This window comes from Mauremys reevesii, linkage group 3 (genome assembly GCF_016161935.1).
Source record: "Mauremys reevesii isolate NIE-2019 linkage group 3, ASM1616193v1, whole genome shotgun sequence".
Taxonomy (NCBI): Eukaryota; Metazoa; Chordata; order Testudines; family Geoemydidae; genus Mauremys; species Mauremys reevesii.
The window spans coordinates 108,054,144-108,077,483 of NC_052625.1; the positions used below are offsets into that span (position 1 = coordinate 108,054,144).

At 40.0% G+C, this 23,340-nt stretch overlaps 1 protein-coding gene across 3 annotated transcripts; it reads left to right on the forward strand.

The window, feature by feature from the left end:
* The first annotated feature begins 54 nt into the window (after positions 1-54).
* Positions 55-15,345, forward strand: MTFR2 (mitochondrial fission regulator 2). 3 transcript variants are annotated; one of them, XM_039528667.1, is made up of 9 exons: positions 55-196; positions 1,198-1,347; positions 2,137-2,238; positions 2,690-2,794; positions 3,027-3,151; positions 5,430-5,650; positions 6,771-7,077; positions 11,457-11,637; positions 14,449-15,345. In XM_039528667.1, exons 2-9 carry the CDS (start codon positions 1,285-1,287, stop codon positions 14,545-14,547), a joined length of 1,203 nt encoding a protein of 400 aa, XP_039384601.1. In that variant the 5' UTR covers positions 55-196; positions 1,198-1,284; the 3' UTR covers positions 14,548-15,345. The 3 variants fall into 3 exon arrangements, with proteins under 3 accessions (XP_039384601.1, XP_039384603.1, XP_039384602.1); XM_039528669.1 differs by having other exon boundaries at positions 111-196; positions 1,273-1,347; XM_039528668.1 differs by lacking the exon at positions 55-196 and adding an exon at positions 298-748.
* Positions 15,346-23,340: the final 7,995 nt, after the last annotated feature.

The window sequence follows — 23,340 nt, forward strand, 5'->3', positions numbered from 1 at the left end:
GCCATAGAATCCTCGCTGTCTGCCACGCCCCTAGCCCTTGTTGGGTCGATTTGTGCGTCACGCCCCCATCCGCTCTACCCAATCGGCTTGCGAGGCGCTAGTTTTGATTTGATTTTGCAGCGGCGTAAGGCCGAGGTGAGGGAGGGGCGCGGGCCCCGGGAAGGACCTCGTGAGGCCTGGAGGAGCGCGAGCCTGAGTAAGTAGGGGAGGGGGCCGCACACGTCGCGTCACGCGCCTAGCGTCAGTCCCCTGGGCGGGCGGGCGCTGTAACCGTTGAAGGGGACGTGGCGGCGCTGGCGCTGGCGCTGGGTTGCGGGTTATTTAGGGTCTGCTCTTGGCGGGGTCCCCGGGCCAGAGCCGATGGGCGGGGCTGCGTGACGTGTCGGCCTTGGGCGCCCCGGCGGTCTCGCTGCTCCCGCTCTGGAGCGGGGCCGGGTTCGCCCGTGTAGGGGGCAGTGGCCCCGCCCTAGGCGTGTGGCCGCCCTGTCCCCTCAGGGCGCGGCTGGGCGGACCCCGCGATCCCACCGAGCTGGGCCGCAAGCGCCTGGCAGCCGTTCCGACACCGGCCGGTTCACTCAGCCGGGCCCCAGGGACCGGCCTGGCGGAGCCCGCGGGGCTCGCAGCGCGACCTGACAGCCCCGGGGCGGAGGCCCTCGCCTGGCGGAGCTGTCGTGTTGCTCCAGTGTCGGGGCACCTCGTTCACACAACGCCCCCGTACAGAATAAAGTCCTGTCCTCAGGCGGGCTCAGTGAGCGCTTCCTGTTCTTCGCTAGCAAACACACCGCGGCCGGCGCGGGAGGAGGGGAGGGGGCTTTTATGAATTCAGGGAAAGTAACCACATTTCACAGTACTGCTGAGCAGCTTTTCCGTTACCAAAACTTCCCATTTCTTTACAAAGGAAACTGTTGATAAATCATTAGAGGAGAGAGGCCCTCCAATTGCATCTAAAACAATGGAACGTTCCTTGTTCAAATATTGCTGATTTTAAAACAAGATTCAGGACTAAGATCAGTGGGTCTCAAGTGATGACAGTCTATTTAGGGGTCTAGCATTTGATGTTCTGGCTTCTCAGCTGCCTTGGGGCTTGAATCTGTTCTCACTGTGGTCAGTGGCGATAGAAGTAAACCCTTCGTGTATGGAGAAGTCTGAGCAGGAGTTTGTCTTTTGTCTTGAAGTGATGCTGTCTTCTATTTGCAGCTGTAGAAAGGGTATCCTGAACTCTTCTGGGATATATATGAAACTAATGTTTATAACCAGCTTTTGAATTCTCAGACTGCTCTGTAAATGGCTCTGCTGCTGAATCTCATAAGGCAACTTCTAGAATACTTTGGTGTACCAGCTGATCAGGTAAGCTGATATTACTAGTGCTGATCCATTGGTTTGCTGCTCAAGTTCATGGTTGTCTGGTAAGCATGAGTGAGGATAGGTGAATGCGTGTGTTGTGTTAGATTTCTGTCCGTGTGTGCTGATGGTGAATGAGGGATGTGTCCTGCAGTAAGGGGTAATATGTTCTTGGGATAATTGCATAATTTATACACATACCAGTAACTCTGTGTACACTTAACTATAGTGGTATAATTATTCTGGTAAACTTCCTTCTGTAGACAAGCCATAAGGCCCATCTGATGATTTTACTTGTCTGTTACATTTTGCCTTCATATATTAACTAGCATGTAAAGACTTCCAAATAGCAATTAATTCCATATTTTATAGACCCTTATCATGGGAGGTGCTGTGCACATACAGCTCCTATGGATTTCAATAGAAATCACAGGGACTCACCAGCTTTGGATCAGGACCATAATGCTAAGAAAACCTAATGTGTCAGACTGTTGTGCAACTCTTTTTGGTGTGTATTACACTGAAAATGTCCAGTACTAATTGTAGCGCCACAAGTTTTAACCTCAAAGAACTTATGTTTGCTCAGCTTTTCTCAGATCTATGTGCAAACTTAAATAATGTGGTAGTAAAAATGTCACTACCTGCTCTACAGCACTGTTGCTACTGGTGGAACTGCACTAGTGCTAGACCAACTGTAGGAAAAGTGCTAGTGTAGACAGGGTTACACTGATTAACTTTTGTTTTGTTTTTTTGTTTAAAGTTCTCTGGTTTGACAGTAGCCTTTTCTTTTGGCAGTTCATACCAAGGTGGGAAGCTTATATAGACAATAGCAGCATTGGCCGTATGATTGAAACATGTCTTCCTTCAACCCCCTTCTCAAGAAGGCACTTTCAGCAGGTATATGCTATCATTAGGAAATGTCAGGTGAAGGTATCTTAAACTTTCTTTTATGCTTTCCCCACCTATTTTTGCTAGCAGTGGTTTGTGTATCCAGATACAGGCTATATTGACTCATTTGTTCTGGGTCGAGCCTTTGTTCTCCAACAGACCTTCTAGATACTCTCCTGTCTAGGAGGTATAGTTAGTTTCATCCCCTATTGGTTTTCATGTAGAGTGTCCTGGCACATCACCACGTACATCCCAGAAACTTAAAAACTGGTCTAGGAAGAGAGATCCTCCTGAGGCCATTTCTGAAGCCTTGATCCATTAAGATAGCAAACATTTTTGTAGACCAATATAAGTATGTAACGGTCAGATCATGTATGGTACGATCTCTTAATGATTTTGAAAAATATAAATTTTTGTTCCATTGAGCTAAAAACCCAGATTTCTTTTGTTTAACTTTTAGATTATATCAGCTTGGCAAAGTAAGGAATATGGATCTACGCGAAGCATTGTTCGTAGACTTGGGACAGTTCTTTCTTTAGAACCTTGTCCAAGACCTCACTTTCAGGTGAGTGGGTTATTGCTACTCTTAACATTTAATTATTTAAGCAAGAAGTCTTACGTTAAATTTGACAGTGGCTTTCCTAATCTTTTTATCTTTCATGATTATGGTATACTGCATCTTTTCTGTTCAATGTCTTTCACTTATCTAATACTGAGTCCCTCTTATTTGAGGAAGTTTTATTGTTAAACTCAAATTCTTTACTTTGCAGAGGGCTGACTTCTTTCTTTTCTTTTAGATGGTCCAAGACCGGAATTCTTTGGATTATGACGAACGAAGTACAACTCCAAACCCTGTAGTTCCATCTCTTGGTGATATTCTGAGGGTGGTAAATGATGAGGGAGAATCTTTTGCTAGATTTAGGCAAGTAAAGGCTCTGTACTTATTTTGGTAGGAATGATTCAGGTTCTATAGCCTGTGATACTGGCAATTGTCTAAACCTTTCTGGGCCCTAGCAAAACTGACACTTTAGAAGATAGCTCTTTCTCTTGATTTCCCCCCCCACCCCCCAGCAATTCTTGCCTACCCTTTAGCTAGCATTACATAGCATACACATAGATTGAAGGAGTCCCAGACTTGGAGTTCTTTCCTCCCTTTATTATACAGTGCCAGGAATGTTCCTGGCACTTGCACGTTGTGTTTTCATTCACAAAGCCTTTGGGTGTGGGGTGAATGTTGATGGAATCTAATCCTAACGCTCCATGAGATTATCACCTCTAACCTCTTATTTTTGGGTAATGAACACTATCCCCTTTTTGTAGATGAGAACACTGGGACAGAAATATTAAAAGGTTCCTGTTAACTCAAAATCAGTCTTGTTAAATTTTTACCATTGCTGTTATGATAACTGAAAGAAAAGTTTTAAGTCTTTTAAGTTTGTTTGCCTTGTGTATAGGCTGTTTCACCATTTCTTCTTTCATTTATTTTTTTCTGCTTTCATGCAGTCCAAAAGGAAGATAATTACTAAAATAGGAAAATGTAATTTGTAAAGCAACAAATATTGTTGCAGAACTTGGACAGGCATAGCACATGAAGTTATTTTTAACTTTTTAAAATAATTAATAGACACAAAATTGAGCGTGTCCCTTTTAAATGACTTTTATCCAAGGTCACAGAGGAAGTGGATATTTCAGAGCTAGACTATAGTTGTTTATGCTGCTTAGTGTGCTCAAACGACTAACCCACAGCTCAATTAACATTTGGTATTTTTATTGAATATTGCAAATCTAGTTTTTATATTACATGGGTTTGTCGTCTTCTGATCTTGTTTGTTGGTGTGACACTACAAGATGAAGTAGGGAGATCAGAATTGGCTGGTATGTTTTGCTTTTTTGGGGTTAGAAGGAATATTGCAGTTCGAATGCCTCTCCTTACCACAATATTTAAGCTGTTAGTGATGTCATGTTGCCTCTGTACTACAAAAACTGAGAGAATTGCACAAATCATAGAAAAAGAGAATAATTTTTATGATCTGGCAATTTAGTTATTAGAAATGGCTCTGTAGGTGATCATATGACTTTCTCAGACAGCAACACACAGCTATATATGCTATGCAGTAAATGGGACCTAATTGCCAAAGAAAAGAGGAGCTTGTAGCCAGCTTTCGTGGCTTATCTCCCCAGTTTCTTGGGTCTTGACTGTGTTATTCTCTAGGCTTCCTCATTCATCAGCCTACTCATATAGTTTCCCCATTCTAACTGCAAGATGAACTCCAGCTCTGGGTCCATGGAATACTTGAAGGGAGCATGCATTGTAATCCAAATTAACTTTTCCTTGTTGAGTAATCTGAGCAAGAGAAAACTGCGGGTAGATCCTGGTGGGGCAGGGACACAGAAGACAAAATGTTACATGCCTGCCTAAAGCAAAATGATGAATTTCATGGCATCTTGGGAAAAATGCCAGATTCCTTGGCTGGAAAACCCACTGGGCCCTGATTGAGATGAATGAAGCAGGTCACACCATTTTAGGTTTTATTTCAGGCTATCTACTCAAGCAGGTGACACATTATCAGTTTATATACGTTTAATGTTTTCTAGTTATGTGCCATAAGGGCTACAATGTGTGTCTAGTATTCCGCACAGTGCAGCTGTCTTGTCCCTGAACCCATATGCTTCTGGGGCTACTAACACTCTTGGGAATCCTAGCTGGGTGTGTCTCATCACTTTCTACACCCATTTCACTTCCTTGTTCATGCATCTAAATTTATAGTTGCCCCCTTCTGATTGTATCTAGGTAGAAAGTGCTCTTTGTTCCCTCTTTTTACAACCCAATTATTCAGCATAACCATTGTGTAATGGTCAATCTCTGCTCCTGAGTAAATTGCCCAAGTATTCTAAATAGCGCATTTTCAAGGGGTTTTTCTTCTTATTGGTGATAAACTTGATAACATTTAAAAAAAAATGTAATACTTAAAATTCAAAATTTAGTGCTTATAAAACAATGTAATGCAAAATGGCTTGTGAAAGAGGTGAAGCTCTTAAACATTAAAACTTAATGTCATTGTCAATGGTGTTTCATAACTTCAATTTATTGTGCCAGTAACTTAAAAAATGCATTTTTAACCCATTTCTTTTCCCTGTGAGGGGCATGAAATTGTTACTATTCTGTTGAAACTTTTAAAAATTTCATTTTTATTTTTTAGGGCTGAATCAAGGGGAAAGGAAATAATTACAGTTGATCATGATGTATCTCCAGCAATAGTTTCCTTGCCAACTGTTCTAAAAAGTAGAGCAGAGAGAGAAAATCTTGTGAATGAAGAAGCAATTAAAAAAATTTCTGCACTTGAAAATGAGTTAATCCTTCTTCGTGCCCAGATTGCTGCAATTGTTGCAGTGCAAGGATCAAGAAATAGTAATCAATCAGGTACGCTTGTTTTTTTTTATACTACAGTCTTTAAACTTTGAGCTTTCCTTTGTTTTATGCCTGTAGTACTTATCCCATGATTTACTTTTTATCTAAATTTCTGTGAATTAAGTGAAAAGTATTTTGAATGCAGGATTGTTTTTGTCTGTCTCTTTCTTATATTCATAAATTAATTTTTTTTTCACTCTCCTCACTTTGTGGACAATTTATCACCTTCAATGGAGTTGATTTAAATCATCTTTTTTTTTCTGGTGAAGCCCACAAGAGTATGTGTATCATTCTGCGGTGTCACCTGGGAGAGTGCCTGGGCCACCAATTCGATAGCTTCACCCTTTGTATTATAAGGGTGAGCAAGGAGCAACGCTATATTTAGCCTGCCTAGCACTCTGCATTATAAAAGATTCTTCTGACTTTTTTTTTGCTTTTAACATCTAAATTGTTTGTAGCGAGTCTTTATAATGCGGCAGGGGAAAGGCCCTTGGGCTAGAGGGTTTTTCTTGGTCTTATGGAATTCTGTATAGGTTTAGCTGAGTTATAAACTGTTAATTACCATTTCCCTTGTACTTAGTACAATTTTAGGTATGCTGCCAAAATAACTGAACAAAACATTCTAAAGAGCTGGACCCGTGTCTCAACAGCAACACGCTCTGCACTGGGCATGCCTGGAAGCTACTGTATCAATGAAAATTGTGCAGGTGGAGGGAGAGACCAGTTGGGGCTTGTTTGTATGCATTATGATATTCTTTTTAATTACATGGCCACATATGGCTTTTCCCCAACAGGATCCCTACCTCGTTCAGTGCACAGGCTGGATGTACAAATGGACAGAATTAAGGTTGCACAGACATCTTAAATCTGGCATTTCCTAAATTTTGAGTACTTGATTTTGAAATCTAAATAACTTTCGCTTAACAGTTTTTCTTTCTTTTTTTTATGTAATTATTTCTGGTAGCACCATGTTGTGCTAGGTGTTTGACGTTTTAAGAAAAAACAGTCCTTCCCAGATTAGGATCTTGCAATATAGCTCAGACACCTTGGACTTGGCTTGATCTTCTCAAACTTTCAAATATTAGTAACGCGTTTTCTTAATTAAAAAAATAATACTTATTTTCTTTGATAGGTTCAGATGTCTTGAATTCATTTGGCATTCCAAGTGGTTCTTTCCCAGTGCCAGCAATGACTTCTACGCCATTGTTCAACGCACCAGATCACTTTGTAATCCCTCCACCTCCCCCACTTCCGTCTATAGCACCATCTGGCTTTGATGCCAGTAATTCAGCAATTGAACTTATTAAACTACGTCGTGCTGCAAGTAAGACCAGCTCAACAACTGTTGACAAAACTGAACACCAGAAGACCCAGGGTGTTCTTAGTATGATGGATGTTTTGAAGGATATAAACAAAATCCGACTGCGAACTATTGAGAAGTAAGTTGATTTAAATGTAAACCAAAAATATGCCAACACCACAGTATCTAGGGAGCAGCAGATAACGCTAGGTGAAAACCTGTTTAATGGACAGGTCCTCCTGACAACTGCCTGAGATAATAGAATCATAGAATCGTAGGACTGAAAGGATCCTTGAGAGATCTTTGAGTTCCCTGCACTCAAGGCAGGGCTAAGTATTATCTGACTATCCCTGACAGGTGTTTGTCTAACCTACTCTTAAAAATCTCCAATGACAGAGATTCCACAACCTCCCCAGGCAATTTATTCCAGTGCTTAACTACCCTGACAGGAAGTTTTTCCTAATGTACAACATAAACTGCCCTTGCTGCAATTTAAGACTATTGCTTCCTACCCTATCCTCAGAAGTTAAGAACAACAATTTTTCTCCCTCCTCCTTGTAACAACTTTTTATGTACTTGAAAACTGTAATCCTATTCCGTTTCTGTCTTCTCTTCTCCAGACTAACCAATCCATTTTTTTCCCAATCTTTCCTCATAAGTCATGTTTTCTAGACCTTTAATCATTTTTGTTGCTCTTCTCTGGTTTCTCCAATTTGTCCACATCTTTCCTGAAATGTGGTGCCCAGAACAGCAGACACTACTCCAGTTGAGGCCTAATCAGCACAGAGTAGAGCAGAAGAATTACTTTTTGTCTTGCTTACAGCATTCCTGCTAATATATCCCAGAATAATGTTTGCTTTTTTTGCAAAACAGTGTTGCATTGTTGACTCATTCAGTTTTGTGATCCATTCTGACCCCCCAGATCCCTCTCCGCAGTACTCCTCCTTAGGCAGTCACTTCCCGTTTTGTATATATGCAACAGATTGTTCCTTCCTAAGTGGAGTACTTTGCGTTTGTCCTTATTGAATTTCATCCTGTTTACTTCAGACCATTTCTCTAGTTTGTCCAGATCATTTTGAATTTTAATCCTATCCTCCAAAGCACTTGCATCTGCTCCCAGCTTGGTATTGTCTGCAAACTTTATAAGTGTACTCTCTGTGCCATTATCTAAATCATTGATGAAGATATTGAACAGAACTGGACCCAGAACTGATCCCTGTGGGATATACCCTTCCAGCTTGACTGTGAAGCAGTGATAACTACTCACTGGGAACAGTTTTCCAACCAATTATGCACTCACCTTGTTGTAGCTCCATCTAGGTTGTATTTCCCTAGTTTATGAGAAGGTCATGCAAGACAGTATCAAAAGCCTTATTAAAGTCAAAGTATACCACATCTACTGCTTCTCCCCTATCCACAAGACTTGTTAGGCATGTAATTTGTCATTAACATTTTCCTAAGGATACATCTACACAGCAAAACTCCCCTCCCCCACATGGGCAGTGAGTCTCACACAGGTGTCAACTGACTCAGGCTTGCACTATGGAGCTTTTAAAAATAGAAGTGTAGATGCTCCTGCTCAGGTTGGAGCTCAGGCTCCGAGACCCTCCTTCCTTGCTGTGTCTCAGGGCCTGGGCTCCAGCCTGAGTGGGACTCTCTAGTCTGCTTTTTATAGCCCTGTAGCATAAGGCCCACGAGCCTGCCCCAGTTGACATGGGCTCTGACACTAACTGCCACTGTTTTGGGGTTTTTTGTCGTGTAGATGTACCCTGAGAGATTTTGAACAGGCAATTTTTCCCTTAAGGAGTGCTACATCTTCACTGACTAGAGTATCAAGTGAAAATATACTACATACAAAAGCAAAGCATTGTCTAATTTAAAACTGTAGTCTCCTGCATAGGTCGGTCAATCTTTTGTCTCCTGTTTGGTTTTTTTTTGTGATTGGGGCTATTTGGAGTTCACTTACAAAATCAGCTAAACGTGGAGGAAAACAGATCTGAACAAACAAACTTTTGAGTTCATTGTAAAAGGACAACTCCTTGGGGAAATATTGGAAAACTAACAGTACATCCAAAATACGTTAATTCTAACTTTGAAGTCTTCAAACATTTATAATGCATGTGTATATTTTAACTGAAGATTTTACTGAACCTAGACCCAAGTCCTTTAGTTTGGTACAAATAATTTTAAATTTTTATATGGTTTTGGTCAAAATGCTAAACTTATGTGATTACAAAACATATGATTATTAAATATTTGTGTGACTGATATCCTGTGTTCAGAGCCAAACTGCTCTTTTAGATGTGATACACAGGAAACTAAATAAACACATTTACTGAACTGGAATAAAAATATACTCTAAGGAAGTAGGATAATGTCTGTTTAGAGATCACTATTGAGGAAAAAATTTAGTGTGTGTGTGTGTAATTATTTTTATATCTATAAAATAAGAACAGAGGGTGAAATCCTGGCCCAAGTCAATGAGTGTTGTCAATTGGGCCAGAATTTCACCGAGCATATTGTACCAAGTGTTTATTAAAAGGCCCTTTTTAAAAAATGTGGTTTTAAATTTCATATTTGGAAATAACTGGCACAAATAATTGGGCAGATTTTCTAGGATAGCAGATTTTAATAAGGCTTTACGTGTCTTCAGTATGTGATTTCACCACATAAGTACTAGGGGCCAGATTTACAAAGGTGCTTAGGCTCCTAAAGAGGCAGTTAGAAGCCTATGGCCAACATTTCACCACCACTAACATTCTCAAAACTACTGCTCAGTTGCGGCCTAAGCCTGTAGGCACCTAAATCCCTTAAAGACCTACGTTTCTGTTGGTAGGTGTGCTCAAACTGCCTAAGCCCTGACACTGCCCTGCATCAACTGAGCTTCTGGGAGCCCTCTTGCACACCTAACCCCAGCGAGATTCTCACATTAGGTGTGTTTTCCCCCTCCGCCCCCCATCATCTATCTCACTTGGAGGGCCTGATCTGGTAGGTATGTGTTGAGCACACCTAACCTACACAAAAGGCAGCCAGGGGCAAGCAGATCAGGAATTTTTCTGTCTGGCTGACTGATTCAGAATGCCCAGTGGTTTGGGCACTCACCTGGGATGTGAAAAACCTGGGTTCAAGTCCCTGGTCCAAATCAGGCAGAGTCGGGATTTGAACTTGAGTTTCCAGTATACCAGGTGAGTTCCCTAACCACTGGCCTTTTGGCCAGTTGTGGGGAATCTCTGATATTTCACAGGAGAGGGTTGACCTCATTCAAGAGCCTAACTCCAAGAAAGGGTTCACTACAGAGAATCCCAAGCAGAGATTGGTGCCTTCCTTTGGCCAGTCATTCTGGCACGTGAGGCCCAGATCAATGAGGGTTAGACTCCTAATTCCCTTTGTGCATCTGGGCCCAAAGCCCCATTACTTTCCTTGGTATTTCACTTCTGGCTAGCTTAGGCATCTCCCTGCTCAGCTTGCCGGCTTCTGAGAATCCATTTCTTACTATATAACTCTCCTATACAATGTGTGGGGAGCCTAACTTTGCTGTAAATTCCACTGGGTGGCAGGATGTCTAGAAGTTAGTCATTGCAATGGCTAAAGTCCCTTTCTAGTTCCAAATGCTATAAATTAAACTTTCAATTCCATTTGCAAACCTACAATCTTTGAGCATGAACTTGTAGGCAAAGCTGCAATCTTTGAGCATGAACTTGTGGGCAGAGCTGAGGTACTCTGAAAAATCAGGGCTGATTTACTCAGTGCTTTGGATTAATAAATAATACATGACTGGGCTTTCATATAGATATTTTAATAGTGTTTCTAACTTCACATTTGGAAGTTCAGATGCACACTTGAGAACAAAACCAACCACTGATGCATCTGTGCCAATTTAGCATCCAGTTGCTGGTTGTGGATATTTTGTTGAAGTGTCCTTGTTTGCAAATGGGCCCTTGTGTGGTTGACTGGATGAACATGTATATATTTGCAAGTTGAATTTTTAACTGACGTCTTGCATCAGACCATATTACTTTATTATTGTAAAGTCTTTTGAGAAACTTTACAGCTTTTTGTTGAACTGAAAACAAATAGGGACAGTGAAGTACTTTGTGAGCATTAAATTAACTTTTTTTCCCCTGATTCATAGATTCTGAGGCCAGAAGGGATCATTGTGATAGATCATAATTGATACGGCAGTATCTGGTAGTACAATGGAGACTTCTTTTTAAAATTGTATTTTTATAGGTCTGAATAAGGAAATAATATTAGAGGTATTATGAACAACGTAAGTATTTGCTGTGACTGTAGGCAGGGATTTTTTCTCACTATTGCATTTACTTTTATTCATATTTGGTCATGGTAAGCCATTTTAGAATACAGCAAGCTAAATTACTTGCTAAGTTATGTTTCTATAACCTGAATGGTATGTGAAGCTGCTCTAGGGTCTAGATCACACTAGGATAATGTAATTACTCTCCAGGACCTGCATTAAGTTTTCATGTGCAGAACACAGTTTGTCTTTGCTCTTTGTAGGTCACCTGGTGGTACACCTCTTCCTAAGACAAGAAAAAGGCGGAGTTCACAGTGGGATCCAGCAGCTCTAATAGCTCAGGCTCTAAAGCAGAAATTTGCACATCAAAATGGCAGTGATTCATTGGACAAAGAAAACCGATCTTGTGACAACTCCCCCTTTTCAAGTCCAGAAGCCCCTCTGGTAAGCTTTTATTTACTCTCACTCCCCAAAAAACCCAAACAAAAATCCCTCCTCATGCTTTCCATCACGTACACACAAGTATTAGGCTATCAGGGAATGTTGGTCGTCTCGAGATGCTGGAATCATGGAAAACCAGTGAGTGAGTGGCGTGGCTTGTCAGTGGAATTAACTATCATGGAACACTGAAGAGAAGAGAGTGGAACTGTGAACTGATAGCGGCTTAGTTTGTTAAAAGCTTAAAATTTGTGGAAAATGGGCAAAACATCTGATAATGTGACTAGAGGAAAGCTTGACTAGCTCTTAATGAAATCAACCCTGAGGACTGAAAAAAAATAAGTGCCTGTTTTTTATTCTTAGTATAAAAGTGAAAGCTGAAATCAATACTGTGAAAGCTAGTTGGTTACCAAACATGTAAATTTGTGACTCGACATACCTATCATCAAAGGAAGTGATAGAAATCAAGTGACTAACTTGACTGAAGTAATGAAAACAGAATTCCTTCTAAAGTTAAATATACTCATTGTCAAGTGGCAAGATAGAGAAGACTCATGTTCTGATAAAAATGGAGATAATCTCTTTCTGCACGGTCTTTGGAAGGTTTTATTCAGTGGCAAAGTTGCTTTTGAAGTGGAAGAGTAGATTACAGCAGTGTGAGTGAGACGTTAACAATGAACATAATTGAACATAGTAGCAATGATAATTTGATTACTTTACCAGCATCTGCTTCATTCAAGAGCAATTTCTGTTAATCTTTAACACCCCCAAAAAGGCAAAGATCAGCTAGTGATTACCTTTAAGTTGTTTATGGCAAAGTCTAGAACTTGATAAGAAAGTTGCAGCTGCCTTATGCTATCAGCATTATCTTCTATCTAGCACAAATGGAACACTTGATATAACCAGTTGAAGTTTTTTGCCTTGAATGTACTCTTCTGGACTGATTTAAGTTTCTATGTATGCTACTAGAGAGAATAAAAGAGCTAAAAGAATCAACACTTCTATTTAAACAAGATAATTGATCAAACATGAGAAATGACCTGATAATGACTACAAGCATGCATGTATTGAAAGTGTTCCTCATTAGCATTACTGATTTTTCATCTTTAAAAACCAAGAATGCAGAGAGATGTCTGACAAACCTATGTCATTTGCTCAAAAAATTAAAATACAGTGAAAGATTAGAGAATCCTGGGGGGACGGACACCCCACCCCCCCAGGCTGGGTAAAGGGGCTACAGTGGTGTAAAAAATCATCATTTCCCCTGCAGCAGGAACTGTGGAAGATGGCCATAAGGCTTACTGTGGGACCATTGGTAAGTACTGGCAATAGGATCTGTGCTGTAAGTAGGAGGGCTGTGTTTGGGGGAGTGCTGCACAGATTCTGAGCAATATTTCTGCCCATAAAGCAGCCTGCAGAGGCTAATATAACGTAACACAAAGCCCCCTGCGGGCTTGGCTATGTCAGGACCTGTTTAGCCACTGGTAGCTCATGATTAGGAGGGCACAAAAGTGTTTTAAACCCAGTATAGTTCCTCCACCACCACCTGCCCTCTTTTGGCCTGCAAATTCTGTGCAGTGCCTCTTAGAGGTGCATTACAGAATCTCACCTTTAATGTATTGGTGTTCAGCAACCTTATTTTAAATCTCATTTTGAAAAATATCTAACACAGTTCCAAAGCATGTTGTGGAACATCAGAAATTCTGTCGCAGCCACCATTGTATTCATGGTTGGCTGACTGAAGAAAGGGTTGATGTTCCACTTTTCCAGTGAAGCTAAGTCGTCTCAGGAAGACTGTCTATATTTATGTCTTCTCCCATAAAAGTGTGTGTTTTGAAATTTGTACTGAACATGAAGAAAATTTAATATCAAAATAGTCTGCATTTTACACAACTGTACAGCTAAGTGTTAAATTTATAAACAATTGAACAAGATTAGAGATGCAATGGCTGCAGTCTCAATAAAAATTTAGGATGATTAAATAAAATAAAAACTGGAACTACAGAGACAAAATCTGCATTTTATTTCTGAGATACTACAGATCCCTTCCATTAAATCAGTGGTTCTCAAACTTTAATATTGGTGACCCCTTTCACATAGTAAACCACTGAGTGTGACCCCCCCCCCTTTTAAATTCAAAACACTTTTTAATGTATTTAACACTATTATAAATGTTGGCAAAGCGGGGTTTGGGGTGGAGGTTGAGAGCTCACGACCCCCTCAGGGGTCCAAACTCCCAGTTTGAGAACCCCTGCATTAAGTAATCAACATGATTGATCCCAAATACAAAAGTCACAGAACTGGTTGATCCCAGAAAAGGTTGTGTCAAATTGTTGGAAAACTGTGAAAGTAAGTTAATGGAAGACGATTGAACTCAATTTGTCAACTTTTAAGACCTGTTGTCCAACCAGCTTGTCAATCAACTGCTTGTGTGTGAGGGGGCACACATCTGCACTACTCTATTCAAAAAATTTTTGCTGCTAAAAAAGCAAATAAGTTGTTGAGTTTATCTATATCTAAGGTCAGACACACAAGCAACAGTAGGCCTTTTTATTTAGACTGGGAACTTCAACCTTTTTGTTTTGAACAATGTGAATGTTCTTGTGTTTTGAGTAAATACACATATGAAAGTGATTGTTCATGTACATTGTTTCAACTTCACAAAACATTCATGGGTTTCATTTTTCCCCAGCTGGGGAAAACTCCAACAGCCCTTCCACCCTGCAGTATCTTTATGTTGAAAATTTTATTCTTTCCCTGTTGGGTATTCTTAGACATTTTATTGAATTAAAATTATTTTGATTTTTTTTCTTTTAGGTTGGACGTCACATTTTGAAGCCAAACTCAAAGAACAGCCTCATAAAAGCTGAGGAAGTAACACAGGTATCAACAGCAAAAGCAAGGGTACATATTTAACTGGTGGCGCTGTGTGGAAAAACCCAACAACTGGCATGCTTATGAGTGGCAGGACCATTTCAGGAACAATTTCATAAAATGTGTACACTGGGATATACTACTCCCATTCCCCAGGAGCTATGGTTTATAAAACTACCTCTTTTGATTTGAGTGTCCCAATAGCCAAGCTTGTCAGTGTGTTGTCTGCTTATAAAAAATACTTTATTGGCATTTATTACTTTATAGCTGCAGACCAGAATATTTGCAGATAACTTTTTAGATACTCTGAATGGGAAGCAGATCATATAAAAAAGACTGGATGTTTCTCAGTGTGGAGGCTGAAGTATACATGGGAATGTGGAAACAAAATATTAATAGCTCAGGAAATTAAGTTTTAAGTGAAGCAGGTATGTACTATGTAATCAATATTAATATTGTCCCTCATTGAGAGGGTAGCAGGTCTCTCTGAGCTTCATCATAGCTTCCTAAAGCAACTCAGTATTCCATGTGCAAATAATCTCTTAACTTATTCTGGATCAACAGAGAAGTCCTGCTTACTATGTAGTGATGGTACTTGCCTTGTTTTAATTAAGTCAGATATGAACTGTGAGTTAACTGCCTGCAATGAGAGAAATTTATGTTCTGTAGCAAAAAAGGGCTCTGGAGAGACTTCTGCTTTCACAGGCATAGTCTAAAATCATTATGTAAATAAACATTCATTGACTATGGTGTCTTTCCCTTTTGCTTCCATATTTTAGGTCAACATTTTGTTGTTTTGTACATAGTTTATAAAATAAATTTCCCTTTTATGTCAGTGAAGGTGTTGTCCTGTACATCATTTGCAAATTCATTGTTTTAGGTTGTTTTTTTTTCTTGTGTTGCCACAGTTTTAAAAGATTTGGTCAACTTTTTTATTAAATCAAGCATGCCCTCTAATGGACAATGAAAAGAGGAAAAGTAGATCTAAAATATAATCTGTCTTTCCTACCAGAATATTGGGGGAGGGAACGTATTAGTCATAAATTCAATAGGGTATGCTTGGTATTTATAAAGTGGGAGAGGTTCTTCAAGTTTTTTGTCTGCAGATATGCCAGTGCTAGTCTTCAGTTCCCAAGTGGACTTAGTTCCCCTTGTTTCTGTGCTTCACCCAGCTTCTGCCTCATTAGCCTGTGTAGGGTGAGCAGACCTCTGGTTCATAGTTAGAAGAGGCAGGAGGCCCATAAATCTTACATTTCAGATCCTGAACGAAGACAGAGTTCTTCCCTGCAGACTCAACCTGCCAGTGCTGCAGTGCCCAGGGGTGTGTCTCTGAGCTCAAGAAGAACTCTCAAATGCTTTCAGAGCAGAGAGGGACCCCTGTTGTCTGGGAAGTGAGAGACATGGACTCTATAGCACCACTCACTAAATCCAGTTACTGGAGGCAGAAGAGCTTCCTCAAAAGAATCAATGAAGCCATACAGAAGAACTTGATGCCAGAGCCTTCAGTGCCACATTGACATAGAGAACAGATAGATGAGCATACTGTGTCCATGGGAAAGAAATTATCAGCACCATCTACCTCTGCACCAGTACACCCATCACAGTCTGCCCCAGTCCTATATTTGTTGAAACCTTGTGATCAAAACATTTCTCCTGGCAGTGGCTATTAAGTAGAAGAGGCTACAGATCCGTCAGTGCAGATGTTCTTTGAGTATTTCACAGCTCCAAAAGGCTCATTTGTATCCACCCTGAAACTTAGGAGCCTGAGTTTCCATTATTAGAGACTTCTAGTTCTGTACCATCAAAATCTCTTCCTCAAAAAGTATCTAATACCTATAATGAAAGTTCTCTTCATCAACATAACAGTGGGACTGAGTATAGAAGCCATACTCTATTTTTAAAATCTTCAATTATTACCTCATCAATGGAGGGGTTTCAGTCTTCTGACTCTGACTCTTCTTCAAATTCCATCCCACTACCTAAGAGAAGAGTAAATCAGAAAAAAGAAAAAATCAGAAGGCAGTACACAAGAACCTCATTCTCTTTGCTTTCCACAAAAGTAGGTGTATATGTCTCACCCATTTGTTCTGAAGCTTAGTCATGGTCTCAATACCCATAGTTTTCAGGACAAGTTCACCCACAGTTTATGGGGAATCCTTGTAGATCCCCTACTTTTAGTTCTCAGATGTCTCATTCGCCTGTTTGGGTTATGGCAACAATGACCATCAGCTCTCTGGTGACGAGGAGGCACCAGTTCATCAAGAAGATTAATCTAGATCCCCACATTGTTCTTATCCCTCACCTGCTGAGGCTGTCATTCTACTATACCTGTGAGAATGCACAATTTTAAAGTCTTTCAAGAACTGTTGAAGCCCATGGCACAAATGCTGGAAGTCCCATTGGAAATGGTACAGGAGAAGGCATATAAGCTTTCATATTTTTACAATCGGCATCTATAAATAAGTGAACTTTAGATTTGGCAAAGGATCTTTGGGCTACTCCTCCCTTGGTTTTAGCTACTTCAAAATGTGCAGGTTGTAAATGTCAGATACCTTCCAAAGATTGAGTATTTCTATATTCATCTGATTCTATTCACTTGTTGTTGCTGCAAATGAAAAATCAAGACTAATAGGAAAGTTAAAACCTAAAGAGAGAATCAGAGTCTAGACATTGTTGGGAGAAAAATGTATGTATTTGTCAGCCTAATTATGCAGCATGCTATCTAAATATTTCCTTCAGTGGGGCAGACTGTCTAGCTTTAGGAACAAGTTACCTTTAGAATTTAAATGCAATTTTAGATCAATCTGTGAAGGTCTGTTAATGGCTAAAACCTCACTTCAGGCTGCACTGAATGCAGCTGATACAGGTGTCCATTCAGTGGCTATAACTGTTGTTATGAGACCTGCATCAGGGTTGCTTAAGAACTACAGACAACCATTGAAGATTCATCATTTGATGGGCAGAATTTATTTAGTGCTAAAATGGATGAGTCTCTTCATTCATTGAAAGACTCAAGATTTACTTGCAGATTACCAGGGTTATACAGGTCTGTTGCATCTTACACTGGGGGTTCCACAGTCAGCACGTAAAGTGAAAATCACGTATAGTCAAAATTACATTGAGTATAATGGTGGGCAGAATCGCCCGCACTACAGGTACAGTATTAAAATTGTTTTTCTTTTTTGTTTTTGTTTTTGCCGACTGCGTAAAGCTGAAATCGTGCATGTTAAATGCGCGTAAGATGCGACAGACCTGTATATCCCAGATTTTAAAAGGAAGCAATCTTGCCCTCATTCTTCTTCCTTGAGATAAAGGAATACTACACCTTCATATTTTCATCAACAGATGTCTTCTGATCAAGCCAAGACTAGATTGAGTTACCAGAAGAAGAGATCAGCTCAATAATCCTTTTTGGTAACCTTGAAATCAGGACAGACACGGATATCAGCTCTGATAGAGGATCTTGGACTAATCTATAAGGATCTATACCCTTTCGTCACTCTCTGGTTCCCATCTATTCTTTTTCCAAGAGGCTTGGATGGGAATCACCACAGATCAATGCATGCTTCAAATCATCAAGGATGGTTATGCTTTTCAGTTTAACTGTCCCTTCCACCCTTACCCCTTCCTGATCCCTCTTCAGGGACCATTTTCACAAGAGTGCTATGCGTCAAGAGATAATGACCTAATCAATATAGGAGCAATAGAATCTCAAGAATTTATAGAAGGCTTCTTATTCCCTTTGTTTCCTCATATTGAAGAAGAAAATGAGGTTGGTGTCCAATCCTAGATCTCAGGCTTCTAAACAAATACATGCTGCTTGCCAAATTTCATATGGTAACTCTTGCTTAGATTATTCCTGGTCTAGATCCCATGGATTGGCTCATTAAGTGTCCTGTAAACTGAGGGTATTTTCTTGTGTGGGGTATGAATCAACACATGAAGTACCTTTGATTAGTAGCTTTAGGTAACTGTTACCAGTTCAGAGTACTTCCCTTTGGAATTTCATCAGCCCCAGTGGTATTTACCAAATGCCTATCTGTAGTAGCATCTCATCTCCACAAACAGGATTTACACATTTACCCTTATCTAGATGATTGGACTATACAGGGAAAATCCTGGGAACAGGTGTCCATGGTAGTAAGGAAGATTTTTCATGCCTAGGTCTGTCTGAGGATTCATTTAAAAAAAAAAGGCAAAGCTGGTTCTGTCCCAATTGGTAGAATTTTGGGGGGCTGTATTAGACTCATTAGCAGCAAGAATTTTTTTTCTCTCTGGATGGAGTATTAGCTGTCCTATTTCAAATCTATCTTCATGAATGCCCTCAAACATCTGTCAAGATGTCTCAAATTTTTAGGCCATAGAGCACCTTGTATTTTTTGTGATTCCATTCACTAGACTACACCTCAGATCTTTTTTTAAGTTGAATCAGATTGTTCTACAAACCAATAATTCATGACATGCCATTGAGAGTGACAGTTCTAAATCAGATTCTGTCCTCTGTAGAATGATTGAGAAAATGGTATTTGCAACAATTCTGTTTGCTTCTCTGATACTGCCCAGAACTCTGATAACAGATGCACCCAAGAAGGCTTGGGGAGCTCATATAGATCATGTTCAGACACATGGCCTCTTGTGCAATCAGGAATCCATTACACATAAATGTGTTGGTATTAAAATTGGTACGACTAGCTTGCAAGGCATTTCTACCACTGATCAAGCTGCCTGGACTTCAGCTCATACATTCATGGAATGCTATTAAGTGACTGCTTCCAGATCTGATGCCAATTTCAGAAGTGCAGTTGTACAGTCTCTTTTCAAATAACTCCTAGTTCCCACCTCCATGGAAAATAATTGCTGGCTAATCATCCTGAGTGGGATCCACATTTGCAGTACTCAGAGAAAGAACTGTTACCTATCTTACAGTAGCTTGTTTCTTTGAGATGTCTGCACATATAGATCCCATGACTTGCTCTCCTTCCTCGCAGCTTGGAGTCTTATGAATTCTGGGTGGTGAAAGAACTAAGTGACAGTTGGGGTTGCTGTGCTTTTAAGTCCTCTGGAGAAGAGGAGCGTGAGGACATGAGCAAATGCATGACTCCCACTGGACAGTACTAGTGAAAATTTTCCATATTACTGCACTGGTGCACCACAAACCATGGGTGGGATCCACATGTGCAGACATCTCAAAGTTATTGCATCCGAAGAAGTGAGCTGTAGCTCACGAAAGCTCATGCTTAAATAAATTTGTTAGTCTTTAAGGTGCCACAAGTACTCCTGTTTTTTTTGCGGATACAGACTAACACGGCTGCTACTCTGAAACCTGTAAGGTTACAGTTACTGTAAGGTAAGTGTGACACGCTGTACCACATGTTCACCACTTTTATATGCTTATAGTTTATACAAATTACGCCTTGTGAGGTATCATTTGAAAACTTAGAATCTGAAATCTGTGTTTCAACATTATTTGTGAAGTTGAGTTTCTATTGTACGATTACTGAAATGTGTTGTAATTCTAAGTAACACCTACAAACCTGTTTTTAGAGACAAAGACACACTGGCAACCCCAGATAGCCCACTTGACTGTTGATACCTATTACTTACTTAAAGAGCCATTCTTCAGTAATGGGGAGGTGTAAACAAGAAATTTACGTTTTATCCCAGATATGGTTTAAATCTCACATACCCGGGACTGTTTGTCTACACCCCAGCAGTGTGGGGTGGGGGGGTAATCCTCAAAGAGAGGAGGGTATAAAAATGAGACCGTGATCTCCACAGGACCCCTCTCCTCCTTCCACATCTTTGCTCAAGACAACAAGGACTATCAAAGAACTGAACAAAGGGAGGAGTAGTTCCAAGTTGGACACAGTCTGTGAACTGTATGGCAGCTTATACTGGGACAAACCTTTTGCTTTTAAGCCTATTAGCTTGGTAAAGTTTAGGCATTCGCTTGTGTTTTTGTTTGTATTTCTTTTGTAACCTATTCTGACTTTTAGGCCTTATCACTTGTAATCACTTAAAATCTATCTATCTGTAGTTAATAAACTTATTTTATTTTTACCAGTGTGTGTTTGGATTAAAGTGTGTGGGGAACCTCTACTTGATAAACAAGGCTGGTGCATAATTAATAGCTAATGTTGCAATGACGGACTTACTATGAGCTCACACTGTCCAGGAGAATACTGACCAGTGAAAGATGCACATTTCTAGGAAACAAGGCTGGGACTGGGATATGTGGGTGTCACCCTGTGAGTAATTTGAGTGGCTAGTAGCACTCAATACTATGTAGCTGGGAGCAAGTTATAGGCTGAAGGCTGTGTGTAAGCAGAACCTGGTGAGGTGGTTGTTCACCAGTGAAGCAGTGTCAGAGGCACCCCAGGCTAGAGAATTAAGGGGGGCACCCCTTTTCAATAGTCCAGCTTGTACCCTGTGGAATGTCACGGTAATTGTTCTTTACCCCAGTTTTGTTCGCTGCCTTTCCCATCATCTTCAGGCATGGGCTTGCATTATTTCAGAGTCTCAGACCAATGGGTACTGAAAACTGATATCAAAGGCTACTCTATAAAATCCCCATCTCTCTTCAGGGATGTGAGGAACAACAGTGGGGTGGTGGTGGGGAGAAACATTAATTCCTTTCTTCAACTATGAGCCATACATATACCACCTGCGGAGTTCAGAGGGAAAGATACATACTCCCGCTTCTGCCTTATCCCTAGAAGAAATGGCTCCCAGAAGAAGGATGTCCAATCCCGGACTTTAGGCAACTAACACATTTATATGCCCATTCAAATTGAGATTGATGACACAAGTTTTCCTCATCCTCTCTCTAGAAATTTAGGATTACTTTGCTGAAACTCTTAACCTGAGAGTTGCCAATACAGGATACTTTTGCTCTATTAACAAAACAGCCCTGACTGCTAACAAAATACTTGGCAGTAGTGGCAGACCAGGTGAGAAGACAAGGAATACCTGTTTACCCATATGTGGATGAGTGACTTCTGAGAGGGAAATCCTCACAGTAATTATCAAGTGCCTTATTCAGTCCTCAACCTGTTCTACTTCTGGGATAGGGTACATTACAAGTCACTCCTACTCAGTCCACAGAATTTATAGAGACTGTTCTAGATTCCAAGTGGGCAAATCTTACTTAGATATATAACTACTCTCCTCTTCAGGCATGTGCCAGTTACTCGTGATACTAAATGATTCTGGCTTTATAGGAGAGATCTTAAATTATATTAGTACATAGCTAAAACCTTTTCTTCATTGTGGTATAAGGGTTTTATTGGCACTCATTTAGAATAGCGTACATAGTTCACTCATTGTTTTGCCACTTGAGTAATTAAACTCTCCCAGTTTTTCCTGGTAAAACCTTTTATACCACTTCACCATCATACATTAATTATCTGACCTTAAAATCAATTATAAAAATGATCCAATATGCAAAATAAATTAACTTCAGGTTGAACCTCTTACCAGCTGTGCTGTGAAGTCTTTGAAGAGAAGCTTTGACCTAAGTTGGATCAAATTTGAAGATGATCTGCTGCTTTAAAAGCTTGGTGTGCTTTTTTAACAGTTTAATTTTGATATGTCATCATCTGAAAACTAAAAATGAGTAAAACTGGCTTTGGTGAATTACACCAAGGAATACTGAGGTGTGTGTATATATTGTTCTGTTTGACATGCTTGCTCATCCCGCACTATCACTTCTTACTCTTTCTACTTTGGCTTCCCCTACTGGCTAATGACCAATTTTCCCCCTCCTTATCCTGTCTGGTAATATTCTTGTGAGCAGGCACCATAAGCATTGGCTGGTGCTTCCTTCAATAAAAAGTCTAGCTCTGATGTGCTATCAAAAACCCTTTCAGAGTTCCAGCGAAGCATCCTCTCAACATTGGCTTCCCAGACTTGTAAGGGGCAGTTGCCAGGATCACCTATTGACATAGGCAACATACTAAAACATTTGTTCTCATGATTTCACTTAGATAATTAAATTGATTTCTGTATAATTCCTGTTTTGAAATGCAGTTATTGTCCCTTATCCAATTCATTGTTTGCAGGCTTGGATTTTTTTTTTTTATTTTTTTTTTTTTGCTTTCAGACAATATTTTGAATGACACCTGGAGGACATGTGGAGTAGTACTCTCAGGTTTGGGAATATATTTTTCAGTTTCAGTCTCTTTCCTTGTAATTTAACATAATTAAACTTTTTGGAACAACTTCTTACAAGTATATCAAAGAGTTTCTCAGTCATCTTATTGTGCATAATCATAATGTTACCATAGACATCAGAATAGTGAAATAGACATCAAAAGCAATGTGTCCATATTATACAGTATTTACTTAGTCTTTATATTGCAATTGTACCTATTGTGCTAGTATTATACACCTATGAAAACATAGTTCCTTTCCCAAAGAATGTACAATCTGAGGAGACAAATGATTTATGAAAAGGTATATATGGTGTGGGTGGAGAATATAATAAAATTATTTGCTGTTTTTTAATTAACATGCTAGGTGAAACCCATTACTGATTAACTCGCTTCACTACTATGATGGATTTCTTGCAGGGGTGGTGGGAGAAGTTATTATTTAGCTTCCTTCTTGTTTTAAGGGGTGAGCAAACAAAATAAGTTCAACTTGCATGTTTTACAAGCAGCACAGGTTTCCTTAGCAGAGCTTAGAAGTGCTTTCAGACCTCTGTTGAGATTAAAAAATTCTGTTAGCACCAGATTAAGGAGCTAAGAGAGATGCTGTATTTACAAGCATTACCACGCAGGCTCTGGTCTACACTTTAAAACTTTAACTGATATAGTTGTGCAGGTAAAAGCCCCA